The sequence below is a fragment of the Rousettus aegyptiacus genome, unplaced genomic scaffold (genome assembly GCF_014176215.1).
Source record: "Rousettus aegyptiacus isolate mRouAeg1 unplaced genomic scaffold, mRouAeg1.p scaffold_m13_p_6, whole genome shotgun sequence".
Taxonomy (NCBI): domain Eukaryota; kingdom Metazoa; phylum Chordata; class Mammalia; order Chiroptera; family Pteropodidae; genus Rousettus; species Rousettus aegyptiacus.
The window spans coordinates 60,087,185-60,103,562 of NW_023416309.1; the positions used below are offsets into that span (position 1 = coordinate 60,087,185).

At 66.7% G+C, this 16,378-nt stretch overlaps 1 protein-coding gene across 2 annotated transcripts in view; it reads left to right on the forward strand.

The window, feature by feature from the left end:
- Positions 1–16,378, forward strand: part of INPP5A (inositol polyphosphate-5-phosphatase A) — a 100,203-nt gene that overhangs the window by 72,533 nt on the left and 11,292 nt on the right. For both annotated transcript variants that reach the window (XM_036222838.1, XM_016157550.2), the window contains exons 9-11: positions 2,964–3,048; positions 14,795–14,890; positions 15,311–15,382. In XM_036222838.1, the coding sequence (XP_036078731.1) occupies positions 2,964–3,048; positions 14,795–14,890; positions 15,311–15,382 (253 nt within the window). The remainder of the gene's footprint in view (positions 1–2,963; positions 3,049–14,794; positions 14,891–15,310; positions 15,383–16,378) is intronic.

Here is a 16,378-nt window from a genome sequence, read left to right on the forward strand (position 1 = left end):
CCTGCACTCCGCCCTGTGTGTGGGCCGAGGCGGGAGGTGGTGGGGACAGCCCAGGCCCGGGGAAGGTCACGTCTTCTCTCTGAACTCAGCCGGATACTAAATGTGAAATCAGTTAGTGTTTTAAAGAGGACTGGGTCCCCAAACGCTGTTTCATTAGCCAGATTCATCCGCGTCCTTGATTTGCGCGAGGGTTTCAGCCGTCTGCAGTCTGCGCCCTCGAGAGCACCAGCACCGTGTTACCTGGTGGGGAGTCACCCCGGTACCCGACAAACAGGCTCAGCTGGGCGGAGACGCCCCCAGCGTCCTGTGACCCCCGGGGCATCACTCAGCGGTCCCAGGAAACACGGAGCCCAGGCACAGGGTGGCCGTCGGCCTGAGGCCAGAGCAGGCCCAGCGCCTCAGAGCTCAGACCCCGGGCCGGGCCGTCGGCTCCGGAAGCAGCAAGGACTTGGCAGGGCTTCAGGAGATGGGCGTCAGCACTGTGCTCTGCCTGCGGGGACCCCGGCAGCGCCCCACCAGCCCTCGGCTGCAGGCCTTGGCAGGCCGATGCTCCGGGGGTGCTCGGCTAGGTGGCTCTGCCCCTGCCCCGGGGACCTTGGCTCTGGGGGCCAAGTAGTGATAGCACGAGGGGGCCGCCGCGGAGCAGCGGGAAAGCAGGCGAGGCGGGGAGGAGGGAAGCGCCCCCGCAGAGGCAGCCGCGGCGCTGTGTCCCCAGTTACGTTTTTCTTCTAACAGCAGAAAAAGGCTTATTTTTTCCAGGAGCCTCCTGGGGCCGAGTTCCAGCCCCTCGGCTGACCGGGGCCCGGGGGCCGGTCAGCGGGCCATCGGGCAGGCGTCTGCGCGGGCCCTGTGGCTCCACTGCAGAAAGGTTTCGTTTTAAAACAAGTCAGTGAAGTTACTAGGCATTTGCGCTACTAATAACAGTTTATTGAAACGTGTCCTTTTTCTTCAAATTAATGCGTATGTTAACGACTTATTCCAATTAAAAAGGAAAATAAGAATTTTTGTGGAATTAGCTAGATGGAAGAGCAATAAATGTGCAAGAGAAATACAAGAATAGCCAAGGTGATTTTTAAGAGTCGTTGGCGAGATGGCCTCCCTATAAAAAGTCATACAGGGTCTGCATCAGAACATAGTCTCAAAAAGACCCACGTGATGTGGGGAGTTCTGTGCCGTAGGAACACGGGGGGGGAGGAGGATAAAGGGTTAATGAGCGGCGCAGACCAGTGGGCGTGGGGGTCGATGCTGCCTCCAGACGGACGAGGCTGCCCGGGGGAACGGCCCCTCACAAAGGACAGGGCCGGCCTCCTCCCGCCGTGGGGAACTGAAGCATGTGACTGCTTGAAAATTAAAACTTCTGCAGGACACGAGATGTCATAAACAAAATGAAAAGGCCAGCAACAGGCCGAGGAGACTGTCCGCCTCCTCTGCTACAGAGGGCTAATGTCGCAGTTACAAGGAAACTCCTGGAATTTAAAAAGGAGCAGGCAGGGAACCAAAAAACAGGCTCTGAACACGTAGAAACAGAAAACGGGGATTCGGAAAGGAGGGTCCACCGTGCTGATAATCACGCAAAGTAAGACAGAAACGTGCCTTCCGTTCAGATCGGACCCGTTGGCACGTGGCAAGTTCGCCCCTCCGTCGGGCAGGTGTGAGCAGGCAGGCCAGCCACCCTCACCACAGGAGGCACGTCCACACCGGCCAGGCGTCACAGGGTGGCTGGGGACATGTGGGTCCCTTGGCGCGCATCACAACTTCCTGAGGGCCTGGCGCTTTCCCTGGCTTTTGCCTGCCAAGTCTCCGAGTCTGTGTGAGGGGTGCCCCCTCGTGCCCCCACAGCCCCGTTCCAGCAGGTGTGCCAGTGGAGCCACGCCGGGCGCAGGGGCCAGAGGCGTGAGCACCCAGACGCTCCTTTCCTTCTGGCAGGCGACACGTCCGTCGTCGTGATGTGCGCGTTAGCAGGGCTCGCTGTTCTGCCGTGGAGTCGGGAGTGCCGGGCGCTTTGCCTGCCCCAGAGCAGCGCTGGGCACCGGGAGCCGAGGGGCCCGAGGGAGGCCGGGCGCTTTGCCTGCCCCAGAGCAGCGCTGGGCACCGGGAGCCGAGGGGCCCGAGGGAGGCCGGGCGCTTTGCCTGCCCCAGAGCAGCGCTGGGCACCGGGAGCCGAGGGGCCCGAGGGAGGCCACTGCCACGCCCCCTGGCAGACGCTTGCCACGGCCACTTCTCCGCGGCAAAAGCTTCGTGAGACGGTGTCGTCGATTTAAAACACGTAGAAAAAGTTTCTCAGCAAGTTGATTTCTAGCTGCTGGTGCTCTTCAGCTTTGCCACATCTAAGTGGGGAGGAGAGGCAGATCCTTTGCGGGCAGCGTGGACGGGGGTGGCCTGGGTTCCCGTGGGCTCGTGCAGGCCTCCGGCCCACTCGGCCCCCCACGGGCACAGGAGCCAACACTGTCGACCGGCTTTTGAGGAACAAACCAGCTTTTACGTGCCAGGGTGGCGGCGAGGGGCACGGGGCTCTGGCCTGTCCCCCACCCAGGGCTGGCAGGGCGGGTTCAGCACCCGTCTTCCTGGACAGGGGCGTTCCGACCGTGCGGGTCCTGTGGTTCCGGGGCCTGACCGTTCACAGTGTCACTCTGGTGGTGTAAGCCTTGGCCCTGGTCTCGTTGGAAGCAGGGTCGCCCGGTCGGAGCTGGTTCTGCAGTTAAGGTTCCCTGGGCCCTCTGGCGGGCCTCGCTTCCCAGGGCAGGCAGCGGTGGCCGCCAAACGTGACCTTACCGCGGCCCCGGCCCAGCCCACAAGGACACACCTGCCGGAGGGAGCCACGCACCGTCCGGAGGCCTGCGGCCGTGTCTCTGTGCCGAGCGCGGGGGCGCAAGTGTGCCTCCCGCGGGAAGGGTGCGGGGCTGCCGGCCGGGCGGCCCGGGCGCCGACGCTCGGGGACCGACCGTCTCCTTCTCTCCTCCCAGGATCGTGGACCCGCGGTTCGAGAAAGTGGCCTACTTTGTCTTCGGCGACTTCAACTTCCGACTGGATGCCAAGTCTGTGGTGGAGGTAGGCGCCCTGGCTCCCCGCGGCCGACCGTGCCGTCGCGTGCGGCCCAGTTCGGGGTCGTCATTCCCACTGGGCGTGTTCAAGGCGAAGACGCCTAATGAGAAGATGCCTCGCTGTCAGAAAGGGGGCCGTTGCCGGGGCCGCGGGGCGGCGCGTGGTCGGCCATTCTACGCGCCAGTTCCCATAACCTCGTCGTGACGCGCTGCGGCGAAGGTCCCGGCGAAGGCGGCCGCGGCGGCAGCTGAGCACAGCTCTGGGTCCGCACTGCGCACGGCTGCACAGTAGTTACCTTGTTTCGTCGCGTAAATTGGCCGTGTCACTCGGCCTTCGGGAACTTCGAGGCTGTGTCTCCGGGAAGCGCGCGTGGGTGGGGTCCCCTCTGGCTCCGGAGCGATGACCCCTTGAGGAGCACGTGCAGCTGGAAACCCCGCCTGGCGACGAGCGTGGTATGGAGGTCGGGAGCCGGGCTCAGTGCAGCCTGCCTGGTGCCCACTGTGTGACTTTGGCCGGAAGCAAGGCCAGTGGCCCAGGTGCAGGGGCCGGCCTCTCCGTGAGGGGGTGCGCTGCGGGGGTCACCGGCCAGGGCCCCACAGCTCTGGCCGTGGGGAGCGGGGCCGTGCCGCCCTCTGATCTCTCGGCTAGCAGGCTGCAGCTCTGTGTCAGCTCTCCGGCCCGCCCCCGGGGGGTGGGGGGGACCCCGCGGGGAGGACTCCGCCACCTTCTGCCTGCGCCTGCACGGCGAGCACAGTTCTCATCCAGGCCGGTGTCTCCTGTGCAGCCGGATGCCAGGCCAGCCTTCCGAGGGCTCTGTCCAGCGCCTGGCACAGACTGGGCAGTGACCGGGCCAAAAGCAGCCTGAAGACCCAATAGGCCCCCTGAGTCATTCATTATCTTCCCATTAGTAGTCGTGGTTACAGACGGCATCAGACATTAATCTCCCGTCTTCGGTAGGAAATTATTTCTTAAAGACAGACCGAGCAGGCTTTTGATCATCCCATATCTCCCTTTGCTTGACAGAAATGAGTAATGTCGTTTTGAAATCCTCTTTTTTAATTTAATTAGGCCGGTCGCACCGCACCAAGCCGGCCTCGCGTGCGTGTGTGGCACGCGGATGTGCCCGCCGCCTCCGTTCAGTTCTGCTGCTCTCTTGGTTTGAGGCCCTAGAGCTGACGTCAGGGACCCAGTCAGGGTCCCTCGGGCCCACGCCCTTTACAGAGCCAGGGACAGTGCCCGGCAGGTCACGGCCTGTGCCGGTGCGTGGCAACGTCCTGACCCTCTGGAGGAAGGCTGCCGCCTCCCCTGATTCTAGGCCAGTGGGCGTGGTAACGCCACGTTTTGGGGGGGCCTCCCTGGGCACGGTCTGGGTTTCTGGCTGTGACTGGGGACCAGTGCGTCAGCTATGCGGACGGCCCCCACGCAGAGCGCCCCCCCGCAGGGGGCAAAGCCGCCTCGGGAGATGAGCCTCGGAAGGGGCCTTGTCCTCCGGCTGGAGCAAGCGTCGCGGAGGGCGGCAGCGCCGGACGCGGGTCAGCGCCGTCCCCGGGCGCGCGCAGCTCGGCTCTGCGTCCCGCGGGCGCGCGGATCTGGGCAGCGGCGTGGGGCGCGGGCGGGCCGCGGGTCCGGGGGCTCCCGCCCGGGCCCGTGGTGCGTCACGGCGCCTCGGAGGCGCGGTCGCGGGTTTCTTGCCGGCGCGGCGCGGGCCCTGGGGCGGCGGCCGCCCGCAGAGGAGGCCGCGCTCGTCGGCCTGTCGCGTGCCTCGTTGCCCACTGCGCCTTCCTCCTGACCCGGCCCCTCCGCCAGCTCGGCCTGACCTCGAGGAGCCACCCCGCTTTGTGAAGGAAGGCGCCGGCCCCGGGGTGCCGCCCAGGGTGTAGCTGGGCGGCCCGCGGCCCTGTGCGCCTGCGCACGCCGGACCCCCGAGCCCCGCCCAACCTCGCACAGTCAGGCCGGCGCCCTTGACCCTGGGCGGGCAGGCGGGCACCGAGGCTGGACGCGGGCGGACACAGGGCCTGTTTGCTTTGCTGCGAGTGCAAAGGCCACGTCCCGAGCAGTGTCGCCTGGAGCGCTGAGCAGAGGAGAGCGCGGATTCGGACCCGGGCTGAGCGGCCGGCAGGTTCCCCAGGGCTGCAAGAAGCCCCCGCCCACTGGGGCCCGGAAGGCACCAGGGCCACCGGTGCCGACGTCCGCCCGGCCCCCGCGAGCTCATAGGTCTCCCCAGCTTCCCATCCTCTTCCATCAGGAGCATGAGGGCATCTTCGTCCTCAGCCACTTGTCCATCAGAATTGCCCGGCAAAGGGAGGAGCGTAGCGCACTGTTTCTGTGTGTAACGCCCCCGATGCCCACAGACAACACCCCCGACCGTGACCCTGCGGGGTCCACTGCGGCCTCCCCACACTTGTCCTCCGTCCCTCGCTGTCCGGGCCCCACAGCCCTGGCGGCCTGTCCGCCCGGGGAGGTTGGGGTGGCAGGTGCGCATGGCCGAGCAAACGAGAAGGTCGGGGGCGGAGCCTGGGCGCTGGGAGGGGCCGGTCACCCAGGGTGTGGCTCTTCACTCACAGAAGCAGGGGCCTGTACGAGGCACTGGGGAGGGGCAGTGCGTCCCCATGGACGTCCTGCCACCAGGGCGTCCGCCCCCGCCATCCACCCGGCCCCCTGCACCTCGCTGCAGCGCGCCTCAGAACCAGCAGCCGCAGCTCTCTGTCCCCGGACGGGCTCGCTAACGCTGAGCTCTGGCTGGTGGCCCTGCACCCCCACAGCCTAGGGCTCCCTTGTCTGGCTCCTCCTGGGGGGGCTGGAGTCGATGGCGTTAAGCAGAATGTTTGCTCCATAAGTAAACACACACGTTGCAGGTCCGTGCATTAATTTTTGGAAGGTTTTCACGTCCATGTGATTATTTAAAACCTGTGACTACTAGATGGCTGTTGACAAATAAAAACTTTAATTACATCCTTGCACGGTTTACAATGTAAGTTAAGCAAACGTACAGGTAACGATTTTATTGCAAATGTACGAAATAAGGTTTTTATTTAGAATTTTTTAGGACCATGTGGTCAAATGAAGGTTTTAGCTCCGGAATTAAAGACTTTTCCGTGGTGGCATTGCCTACACGTTCAGCAGCTGTTCGTGAAAATCCCACAAAGGGCAGGGAGCTGAGGGGCGGCCCCGAGCCTGGGCGTCGGGTCCCCTGCGGGGGGGTGTTCGCGGGGAGCGTAGGCACCACAGCTCTTGCTTTTCCCGGAGGAAGACCCAGGAGTTCCTGAGTCGTAGGCTGACGGCCAGGCGGAAGCGCGTGCCCAGCGCGCCATGTGCCCTCCCGGCACTGCTGCCCCGCGACGGGCCGACCAACGGCCCTGCCGTGATGCCCGCTTGGCCGCCTGCAGGCCGCCTCAGCTCTCCCTGTCGGCCTCAGACTCGCACAGCCTTTCAAGACTATTACCATTAATTTCAAAAGTGTTTTTAAACTGATGTTGAAGACATAAGTTGTGCAGGGGCGACCTTCCTGCATTGCGTTTGATGTCACCACACACGCAACGTCCCAGCTCCTGTAACGGTGACCACAGCTGGGCAGCTGGACCTCCAGACGTTTGTCCACTCCATTCTGAAACCTGGAACTGCAGAGCCACGGCGTGGCAGGGCCATGCTCCTCCTCCAGGCTGTAAGGGAGGGTCCTTCCCGCCTGTCCTACCGGTGGCCCTGGGCATCCCGGGCGTGTGGCCGCCTCACCCAGCCGCTGCCCCCCGCATCGCGTGGCCTTCTGCACACCTGTCCTCACTGTTCTCTGAGAGGGAGCACCCTCAACCCAGGGCGACTCACCTCCAGACCCCTTGCTCGCGACGTCTGCAGAGACTGCTTGAGAGTGCAGCTCATGCTGGCTGGGCGTGGCCTGGGGACGGCCTTCAGCCCCCAGCGGCCGCATGCGGGATGCCGGTCCCTCCCGCCGCTGGGTAGAGCAATACTTGCTAGAAAACAAATTTCTCAGCAAAAGGGCATCTAAAAATAAATTTAACTGGAAAAGAACAAATTTCTGTAGGTGGTGATTAACTCAGGCAGGTCAGCGAGCTGCCCGTCAACTGAGGGTGAAGCACATCTTCGGAAAATCGATCCACTGGCCTGGGCGGGCCTGGCTTTAAAAAGGCCCAACAGAAATTCTGTAGAAACCAAAAAAATGGGTGCAGGTTTTCCCAAGGGCTGAGTTGGGCTGAGTGAGCAGCGCTCAGGGCCTGGGGAAGACAGCCGGGGACAGGCGCCGGGGACGCCCAGCCGCCGGGCACAGGTCCCGCCTCGGTGACCGCAGGCCCCGGGCCAGGGGCCCCGACCAAAGGGTGCAGCGTGGCGTCTGACACGCTTCACTCTCCCGCTCGTCTTCTTCCAAATCGAGCATTAATGAAGGCACGGCCGGGGGCGTCAAGCGCTGGCACCGCGTCCCACGCGGCCAGCCACACCTCCCGGGCCCCGCCTCACGCACAGCCCGGCTCACCCCGAGCACCACAGCCGTGCCCCGCGAGGGCCCCTGCAGGCGTGCACCCCCGCGAGGGCCCCTGCAGGCGTGCACCCAGACACCCGCAATTCTGGCGCTGCCGTCACGCCTCTGGTGATGCCCCTGAGGTGGCTAGCAGCACCCCTGGGCGGCACCCACCAGCGGGGACCCCAGTGCGCGGTAAGAAGGCCCAAGGGAGGTGTCAGGATGGGGACACAGTGTGGTCGTTCCATCCGGAGGTGGCACGTGACCTCGCTCCTGAGGAAGGAGGCCGGGGTCACGTTTTGGGGCTCGACTGGAAGCCCCCGCTGGACTTGGCTGTGGTTTTCTTTGCTGAGCCCCACCTGGAGTGGCAGCTCGGCCTCCCTGGCCTCGGCACTGGCTGTGCGTGGCCGACACAATTCACGGAGGTGAATTAAATCCATCTCCAGAACACGAGGCCGCGCAGCGGGGTCCGCAAGGCAGCGAGGCAGGGGCAGCGTTCGTCCCCTGCAGGGGCAGCGGGGCAGCCCCGGGCGGGGCCCGTCAGGCCCCGGACGTCCGGGCCGAGGTGGGGACCTCCGTCATCTGCAGTGAGGGAGGGTCAGGGTCCCCGCAGTCTCGCCCAGCACCCGCCTTGGTTGGAGGTGCTGGCGCAAAGTGAAGAGACCATCCCCAGGGAAGGAGCAGCTTTGCATTTCAGATGCAAATTTACACAAACGTGGCTGCGGAGCAGAACGGAGTCAATGATTCTGCGATCAAATTTGGCACCGCCTGAGCCATAATTAAAGCGTACACAAATTAAACCCATGTAAGGGGCCCCGCTCCGCGGAACTAATTAATGACGCGGCCTGTGCCGGCGGCATCGCCCAGAGGGTCTGTTTTATGCCTTGCGTGGTGGCAACTGGCAGCTGGGGCGCTCAGCTGGCCGCAGTGACAGAGAGTGACAGCAGTGCCAGGCAGTCCCGTCTCTGCATGGCCCGGCCTCGCGCCCACCTGCTGTCCATCACCGCCCGACAATGACAGTGATGGATGCGTTTTCGGAAGTCGGCAGCTGTTTTCAAAAACCAATCGCCAGTTTCTGACAGGTACACGTGTGCTCAGGTGCCAGGTGGGCCACTGAGAAGCAGGTGCCGTTTGGAGCTTGCCGCGGGAGCGGCGGTCATCCAGGAGGCTCACGTCCACGGGAGGGGTGCCGGCAGTGTCGCGACAGCCGGGGGCGCTGCCCTGACCCCGCTGGCCGTGGAGGCAGGCGCTGCAGACGCCGTGACGCCGTGCGAGCCGGCAAGGCCTCGGCCTCGTGCGCTCCCGCCGGGGCCGCAGACAGCCCTGCAGCCCTGGGCAGCCCTCCGCGAACTGCCCCTGCCTGGGAGGCCACCGGCCAGCTGACGCACTGACGCAGAGACCGCGGGGCGTGCAGGCTGCATCCGGCTTCCACTCACCTTGCTGAGCCGCAGCCCAGTCAGCCGCTGCAGCCTGGAGCCCTCAGCCCCCAGGCACAGTGGACACAGGTCAGGCCAGGGTCCGCCGTCAGCTCCCATCGCTGGCCCACGGTGTGCGCACAGGTCCGTGGATGGACCACTCATCTGCGTGGGCTGCTCCTGTGGGAGCCCCGGCCGGCCCCGCAGGCACCCCTCGAGTGTCAGCATGCGGTCGCCGCACCAGCAAGGGGTGGGTGGCAGGCGCCCGGAGGCCCGGGCAGGCGGCCATCCAGGGGCAGGTGGAAGGGCTGTGTCCCCAGCCCCGTGTGCCCCTGGAGACGGCACAGCCGGAGCTGGCCTCTGCGGCTGGGCGGCCTGGTCTGCAGAGGGCGTGGTGCCAGCCCCCGCCGCATGGGCAGTCAGGAAGGCCGGTGCACAGAGGGGGGCGGGCGTGGACGGGTCTGCGCAGACCCCGGCGGGCGTGGCGAGCTCCTCTGTCTCTGGACCCCTGAGACCGGTCCCCTGAGACTGGTCCCCAGGCCGGACCCCGACCTGATGGCCGAGGTCGGGGCTGCTGGACGGACCTTTCGGAGGCGTGGCCGGCCGAGCCGCTTGGCAGTTCAAATGCCTGTTTGTTTAAGAATTTGGTTTAAAACAATAATAGAATCATTAATTTAAATCATTAAATTTGCTTTTCAGTTACCGTTTTTAAAAAAGAGTTTGTTCCGTCCGTTTTGATGCAGAGCCTGTGACGATCAGCCCCATGTGGACTGTAATTTGTCCTTAATCGTGGTCACTGACCCACTGTCCCGGCTCTCACAGTAGATTTTCTTCCCAAAAGTTTGCTTTGTAGACATTAGCCAGCATTTCCAACTGATGGATTGATGTCAAAATAATTATTTCCATGATTATATAAAAAGAAGGAAAAGGCCAAAGTGCGAGGTCCCCCATCCCCCCGCCCCCCACCCCGTCCCCTTTTCAGCGGCTCAGTATCCAGAGTCCCTCAGTCTGTGCTCACGATGGCCGCAGCGTGTTTCGTTCTGCCGGCCTGTCCCCCGCCCTCGGGTCAGCACAGCCCCTCAGGGCCGTTGGGGCTCAGAGGGGTCTTCTCCGCCAGGCCTGCTGGGCAGGCCCCCAAGGCCACACCCCTGCTGGGCCACCACCCAGCTCTGGGGCGCGGCCTTGGCCCTGTCTGCAGCCTGGCGCTGGCCACTGGAAGGTGACGGGGAGGGGGCCTTCTCCAGGGCCACACTCCGCGTGGGGCAAGGCCCGCAGCTGGGCGGGCACAGTGCCCACCCCGGGAAGCTGCCCCTGGGCCGAGCCGTGCGCATCGCACACCTGCTGGACAGGAGCCTGCAGGCCGCATGTTCCCTCCCGAGGAGTGGGCCGAGCCGCCCCATGGGCTGAGCCGCAGGGGAGGCGGGAGCGGCTGGGCAGGGCATGAAGGGGTCTTTGTGGCGTGTTGTCCTGGGCCAACAGTGGACAATGCACAAGGAACGCAGAGGAGGCCGGCGCCTCCGCTGCTGACGTGAGCCCGGGGACGGCCGCCCGCGCGCCAGCAGCTCCAGGCACAGCGCCCCCGCCCCGCCTCTCGCCCACGGCGCCGCGCCGCCGGGCCCTCAGAGCTGTGCTCAGCGGCCGCCCGGGCCCCCTGTGCCGGGCCAGGCGCGCACTGGGCTTTCAAGGCCCGTCTCTTCACAAGCTGCTCCGGAGGCAGCGCCTGCCCGTGCCGCGGAGGGGCCCGGCCGCTCTCGCACCCCCTGTTGTCCCCGGGCCTTCGTGTCCGATTTCATGCTGCCAGGGGCTGCGTGCTCCTCTGCGCGAAGTCGTCAGAGGCATGAACGCCAGGAAGCACGTCACGCTGGGAGGGCGCGAGGGGCGGCGAGCCGTTGTCTGGCCCTCCGCCCGGCAGCGGCCCGGCCGGGAGACGCCGGGCGCCCGCAGCCAGCCGAGGGGCGGCACCGGCGGGAACAGGGACGCGGTGTCCTCCGGGGCGCCCCGGCAGGAGCAAGGGTCACATGTTATTGCTTTCTAGGCTCAGCGTGAAAAACGGGGAAAGACTAATCCGTTGGCAACAAGAATGTACTAGAACACGCCCCTGTTGGCTGCCTGCGATGCGGGCGCCTGCGCACCGGCGTCCCACGGCCCACGCGGCCCAGGCTCAGGAGGGGCGGAGGTCGTCCCCGTACGTCCCAGGCCCGGGCACGCCCTGGCCCTTAAACGGCCTGCAGACGCCCGGCCCGACGGCTTTCCGTCCCCAGGTCAGGTGCAGCCCTGTCCCCGCCGCTTTGCGCGGCCGTGACAAGCGCCGGTGACGCTGACACGGGGGGCTGCTCGGCCCCCCAAACGCGGCCCTCGGGGCGCGGCGTCCCCCAGTCCACCCGCCGGATGTGGGGTGGACGTGCTGCAGCCAGTGGCCACGGCCGGGACCCCCGTGAGGGATGGGCGTGCGTCCCCAGGAGGGGCAGCAGCGTCTTCTGGGGCCTTTGGATGCCAGTCAGGTGGCTTTGCCCACCTGTCCCCTTCAGGCGTGCTCCTCGGAACACCTATGGAGGGCAAGCCGTGTGGACCGGCCACGTGTGGCCCGGGCTCAGGACCGTCCCTGGTCCGCGAGCTCCCGTTATAGGAGGGGGTTCCCAGCCCCACAAATGCTAGATGCCTCGCCTGCGTCAGGAGCACAGAGCAGGACGTGTCGGGCGACCGGGGCATGTGCAGAGGGGACACGCGCCAGCCTCAGAAACCCTTCCACAGCCAGGGCCGAGGCTCCAGGGGGGGTGTCGGGGGACCCCTCCCTGTGCTGGGAGCAGCGTCTGGACCCTGCGTGTGGCCCGGGCTTGGCCTGGCCCCAGCGGCTGCCGCCGAGCCCCGCGGGGGCCCAGAGACTCCTGCGGCTGGCGCGTGGGGACACCCCCCACACACGCGGCGGAGTGGGGGGCTCAGAGTCCACGCGGGGCTGTGCGCACAGAACGCGTCCCGCCAAACGTTGACATTGGAAGCGCGCCTGCAGCAGACCCCCCACCCGCTTCCCGTGTTTTTTCCGGGGGGGGGGGAAGGAAAGCCGAGGCGGATGCACACCGATTCTTTCTGCCTCTGGGGGGGGGCGGGGGGCGTCCCCTGGGCCGTGTCACACCAGGGCGCCACGAGGCGGGGCCGCGTCCCCAGCACAGCCCCGACTGTCCCTCCCCGGGCCCGCTCCCCAGCTCTCCGACCGCCAGGGCCGGGCCCTCCGCTCCGGACCCCATGCCTGCTCTGCCGTCACCGTCCTGCCCTTCCCCTGAGGAGGCCATGACCTGGCCGCCGGCACCAGCCTGGGGGCCCCGCACCCCCCCTGCAGGGGCGCCCTCGAGCACACCCCGGCCGGGCTGCGGGGCCCGGGGCTTGGTGCCTTGGAGCGCAGGGTGTTTCCAGGACGTGACACGTGCCCCTAAAGTCACGGTTGCAGGGGAGCCAAAGCTTCGCCGGCTGTCGGTGGCCACAGATGCAGTGCCTTTCTGATGCCGGCCACCCCTGAGGTGCACGCAGGGCGCCGAGGGCTCCAGGTTCTCATACCGTCTAGAAACGTGGCGGTTACAAGGGGCCCGGCCACGGCCCACACCTGCCGCGGCTGGTGGCTGCGAACCCGGAGCGGGCCGCCGGGCGCGGAACCTGCAGACGCATGTTCTGCAGGTGGAGTCGTCCCCGCCGAGCCGCGGCGTCCCCCAGACCGGCGTTGTTTCGGACAGGCCAAGGAGACGTGGGTGGCACTTTCCCAGCTGGCCCCGGACAAGTGCCCATGGGGAAGCCACGCCCTTCCTGCTCGCATGTCACGTGGGTGCTGGGCGGTCACTCCGAAGCACACTGAGCTCCCCGCCCCGTGGGTGCAGGGCAGAGGGGGCCGGCCCCCCGGGAGACTGCGCGGAAGCCCTCGCGGGCACTGCCCAGAGGCTCTGCCCCAGCGGGGTTTCGGGCCGTGTGGGAGCGTCGTGGCGGCAGTGAGGCCACGTGCTCCGCCAGCCCCAGGGCGTGGGGCTCTGCGTGGATCAGGGCTGCCGCACGTCTTCCCGGCTGAGAAGCCGCACACGTGTGTGTCAGCCCTGCGACAGGTGGGCACCCCTGGAGCCCTCCGTCCCCCTAAATGCCACGAGGGACACCAGGCGCCAGTCGGACAGGCTGGGCGTCCTCCCGTGTCTCTGCTGAAACTGAGCTCGGGTAGCATTTCGGGTCCTTTTCGCTCCTTTCAACAGAGAGTCCCTCCCTTGGGCGGCGGGCAGAGAGGCGGCCTGCTGTCGCCCCATGAGTGGGCGTGGGGCGACCGCGGGCGAGGGGGCGGGCCTGAGGGGCGGCCTGGTCACCTCTTCAGAACCTGCTGTGCAGGGAGCAGGCAGGTGGACAGGCCGAGGCTGGGGCGGCCCCTGTGTGCCGGGTCTGATGTTTGTCCGCGTCTCGGGCCCTGCGAAGGCCCCGAGTGGCCAGATAAAGCTACTTTTTTTTAACAAGTTTTCAGCAGATGCCTTTGGAGGAAGACCCTGGAATTTACTGAATCGCATCCTGGGGTGGCCTCAATGGCCTGCCCCATTCAGGGAGTTGCCTAAGCCACTTAAGCTCATTAGCATCTGGATGGGGCCGACCTCCGGGAAGCAGGGGGCAGGGTGGCCCTCGCATTGAACCCCTGCTTGCTCTAATCCTCGCAATTGAAGGCAGCCGGACTGATTTGTGACACATGAGTCCAAAAGCCACTCTGGGGGCTGACCTGCTGAGCTGATCTGCAGTGTATTTGGGGCCATGGCCGGCTCCTGCCCCGTGCTGGCCGGTGCATGTCCCTCGTCCCCCACGACCCCTGGGGGTCTGCGTCCCCAGCCTCCGAGGGGCCTACAGCAGGAGATGTGTCAATCCAGGTTCTGCTCGGAGCCCCGGCCTGTCCTGCCCGTCCCCAGCCTGTCCCCAGCCTGTCCCCCGCCATGCCCCGGAGAGGAGAGGGATGCTTTGGTGGTTTTGTTGCGGTGGTCTCGTTCTGAATGAGCCCCATCTAGCCCTTTTTTAAAGAGTAGCTTCACTGAGGTGTAGTTTCCGTGCGAGCCGCAGTCCCGCGGTGGCCTCTGGGTCAGACCCAGTGGCCCCTCGGAGCCTCTGCTTGGTCTGTGGTAACGGGCTGTGTCGACATCTCGTCAGGAGAGTGGCCGTCCCCATCCATCAGCACGGGGAGCCAGAGCGTGTGACGGCCCCCGCCACATCGTGATGTCAGCCTCGCCGTCCCTGGGGGAAGGGCTGGTGGCCCAGTGTGGCCTGCACCCCCCCACCCCACCCCACCCCTCACTGGGCCAAGACCAGAGGATTGTCTAAACCAGCCTGCATTTAACTTGATTTTTAGACAGTCTGTGGTGGCCTGATCTTGTGAACCCCGAGACAGCCCGGCACCACAGATGCGCTGCGTGTCCCTCAGAGGGGAACGGAGCACCCTCTTCCCTGTCCCCCAGCCTGCCCCTTCCCACAGGTGGCTGGTGCCCGGAGCCCAGTGTGGCCTCTCGGCCCCTCAGGCTGCCCCAGCCCTTTGTCCCCTTCTATGTGCCCTGGGCCACCCCCAGCCTGTCTGTGGCGTGGGGACAGCATGAGGTGTGTTGTGACTTTGCTGACCCTCCCTCCCGCACTCAGCTGTTCTCAGCAGAGGCTCCTCAACCCCCTGGGCCAGAGCCCAGCCAGCGCTGGGCGGCCCGAGCGGACGGGGCCCTTGCCCAGGACGCTCGCCCGGGAGGCGCCTGCCTTTGGGCCCCGCGGGTCAGCTTGAGGCCCATGAGCCCGGATGTGGGCCGCCGGGGGCCCTCAGCGGGGACTGCAGACGGGTGAGGGAGGCGCCAGCGGGAACTCGGCACTGAGTCCCTCCCGCCGTCCCCAGACGCTCTGCACCAAGGCCACGATGCAGACGGTCCGAGCCGCCGACACCAACGAGGTCGTGAAGCTCGTCTTCCGCGAGTCGGACAACGACCGGAGGGTGAGCACGCCAGGGGCGGGGCACGGAGCGCCGGGGCGGGGCCCAGGGCAGGGGGCGGGGCACAGAGCGCGGGGCGGGGCCCAGGGCAGGGGGCGGGGCACAGAGTGCCAGGGCGGGGCCCAGGGTAGGGGCGGGGCACAGAGCGCCGGGGCGGGGTCCAGGGCAGGGGGCGGGGCACGGGGCTCCGGGGCGGGGCCCAGGGCAGGGGGCGGGGCCCAGGGCAGGGGGCGGGGCACAGAGCGCGGGGCGGGGCCCAGGGTAGGGGCGGGGCACAGAGCGCGGGGCGGGGCCCAGGGCAGGGGGCGGGACACGGGGCGCCGGGGCGGGACCCAGGGCAGGGGGCGGGGCGAGCGGGACACGCCCCACACGTGAGCGGCCGGTGCCTGCCCCGCCCCGCGCCCACGGCCCTGTCACCCGCAGGTCATGCTGCAGCTGGAGAAGAAGCTCTTCGACTACTCCGACCAGGAGGTGTTCCGCGATGGCAGCGCCGCGGTGAGTTCCGGCCACGCGCCCCGCCAACGCCATCACTGCCGGGAGTCGAGCTGCCGCTGGCTCTGGGGCCAAGCCTCCCTCGCCTGCCACACCAGGCAGCTCCCAGGCCCAGGGTCCCCGTCCCCTGCCCCTCAGTCCGCCCCCAGCCTAGAGCCCAGCCAAGGACTCGTCACCTGCCCACTCTGCCCGTTGGCCGAGGATGAGATGGGGGCCCCGCCCCCCTCCCCAGCCCGGCAAACACCCTGAGCCCCACCCGCTCCCCAGCACCTGCCCACGACCCCGCAGCGCTCACGCCCAGCAGGGCCTGGGCACCAGGGCAGAGGATGATGCCCAGGGCAGGTTCAGGCACAGGATGCGAGAGGCTGGGCCGCAGGGGCATCCTGTCCTTGGGCAGCCATCTGAGCTTGGAGAAGCTGGCACAGGGGCGCACATGTCACCCCTCACAGCCGGGGGCTGCAAGGCCACAGGGGAGGAGAAGCAGAGGCACCCTAGGAGGAGGACAGGACAGTGGACGTGGTGGGTGAGCTGGGGTGGCCGAGGGGCCAGAACATTCTAGAAAGAGCAAGGAGACTGGTGGCAAGGAGGCTCCACCGGCTGAGGGGGAGGCGGGCTTGAGGCGGCGGTGCGTCCGGTGGCCGAGGCGGCCCCTGTTCTCAGGCGGGGGGCGAGGCCGGCGAGGCCCACGAGGCCGTGCGTGGGCCCAAAGTCAGCGTTCAGACAGGGCGCGTGGCGGCCATGAGAAGTACCGAGCAGCGTTACTGTCGGGCGGAACAGCCCTCATTTCTGCACTCGTTCGCTTACGAAATTGCTTTTCTCTGAGACTGAGGAGGGTTGGTTTGCGTGTTCGGGAGAACAGAATTTGATGCTCGGGGGGAAGAGGCGGGGACCAAGCGGCGAGCAGAGTCCCGCGCGCCCCCGTGGTGCTGCGGGAGTCCCGGGGGCAGAGGGCGCTGCGGGCCGCCCTGCCGTGCACACCCCGTGGCGGCGCGTGCGGTG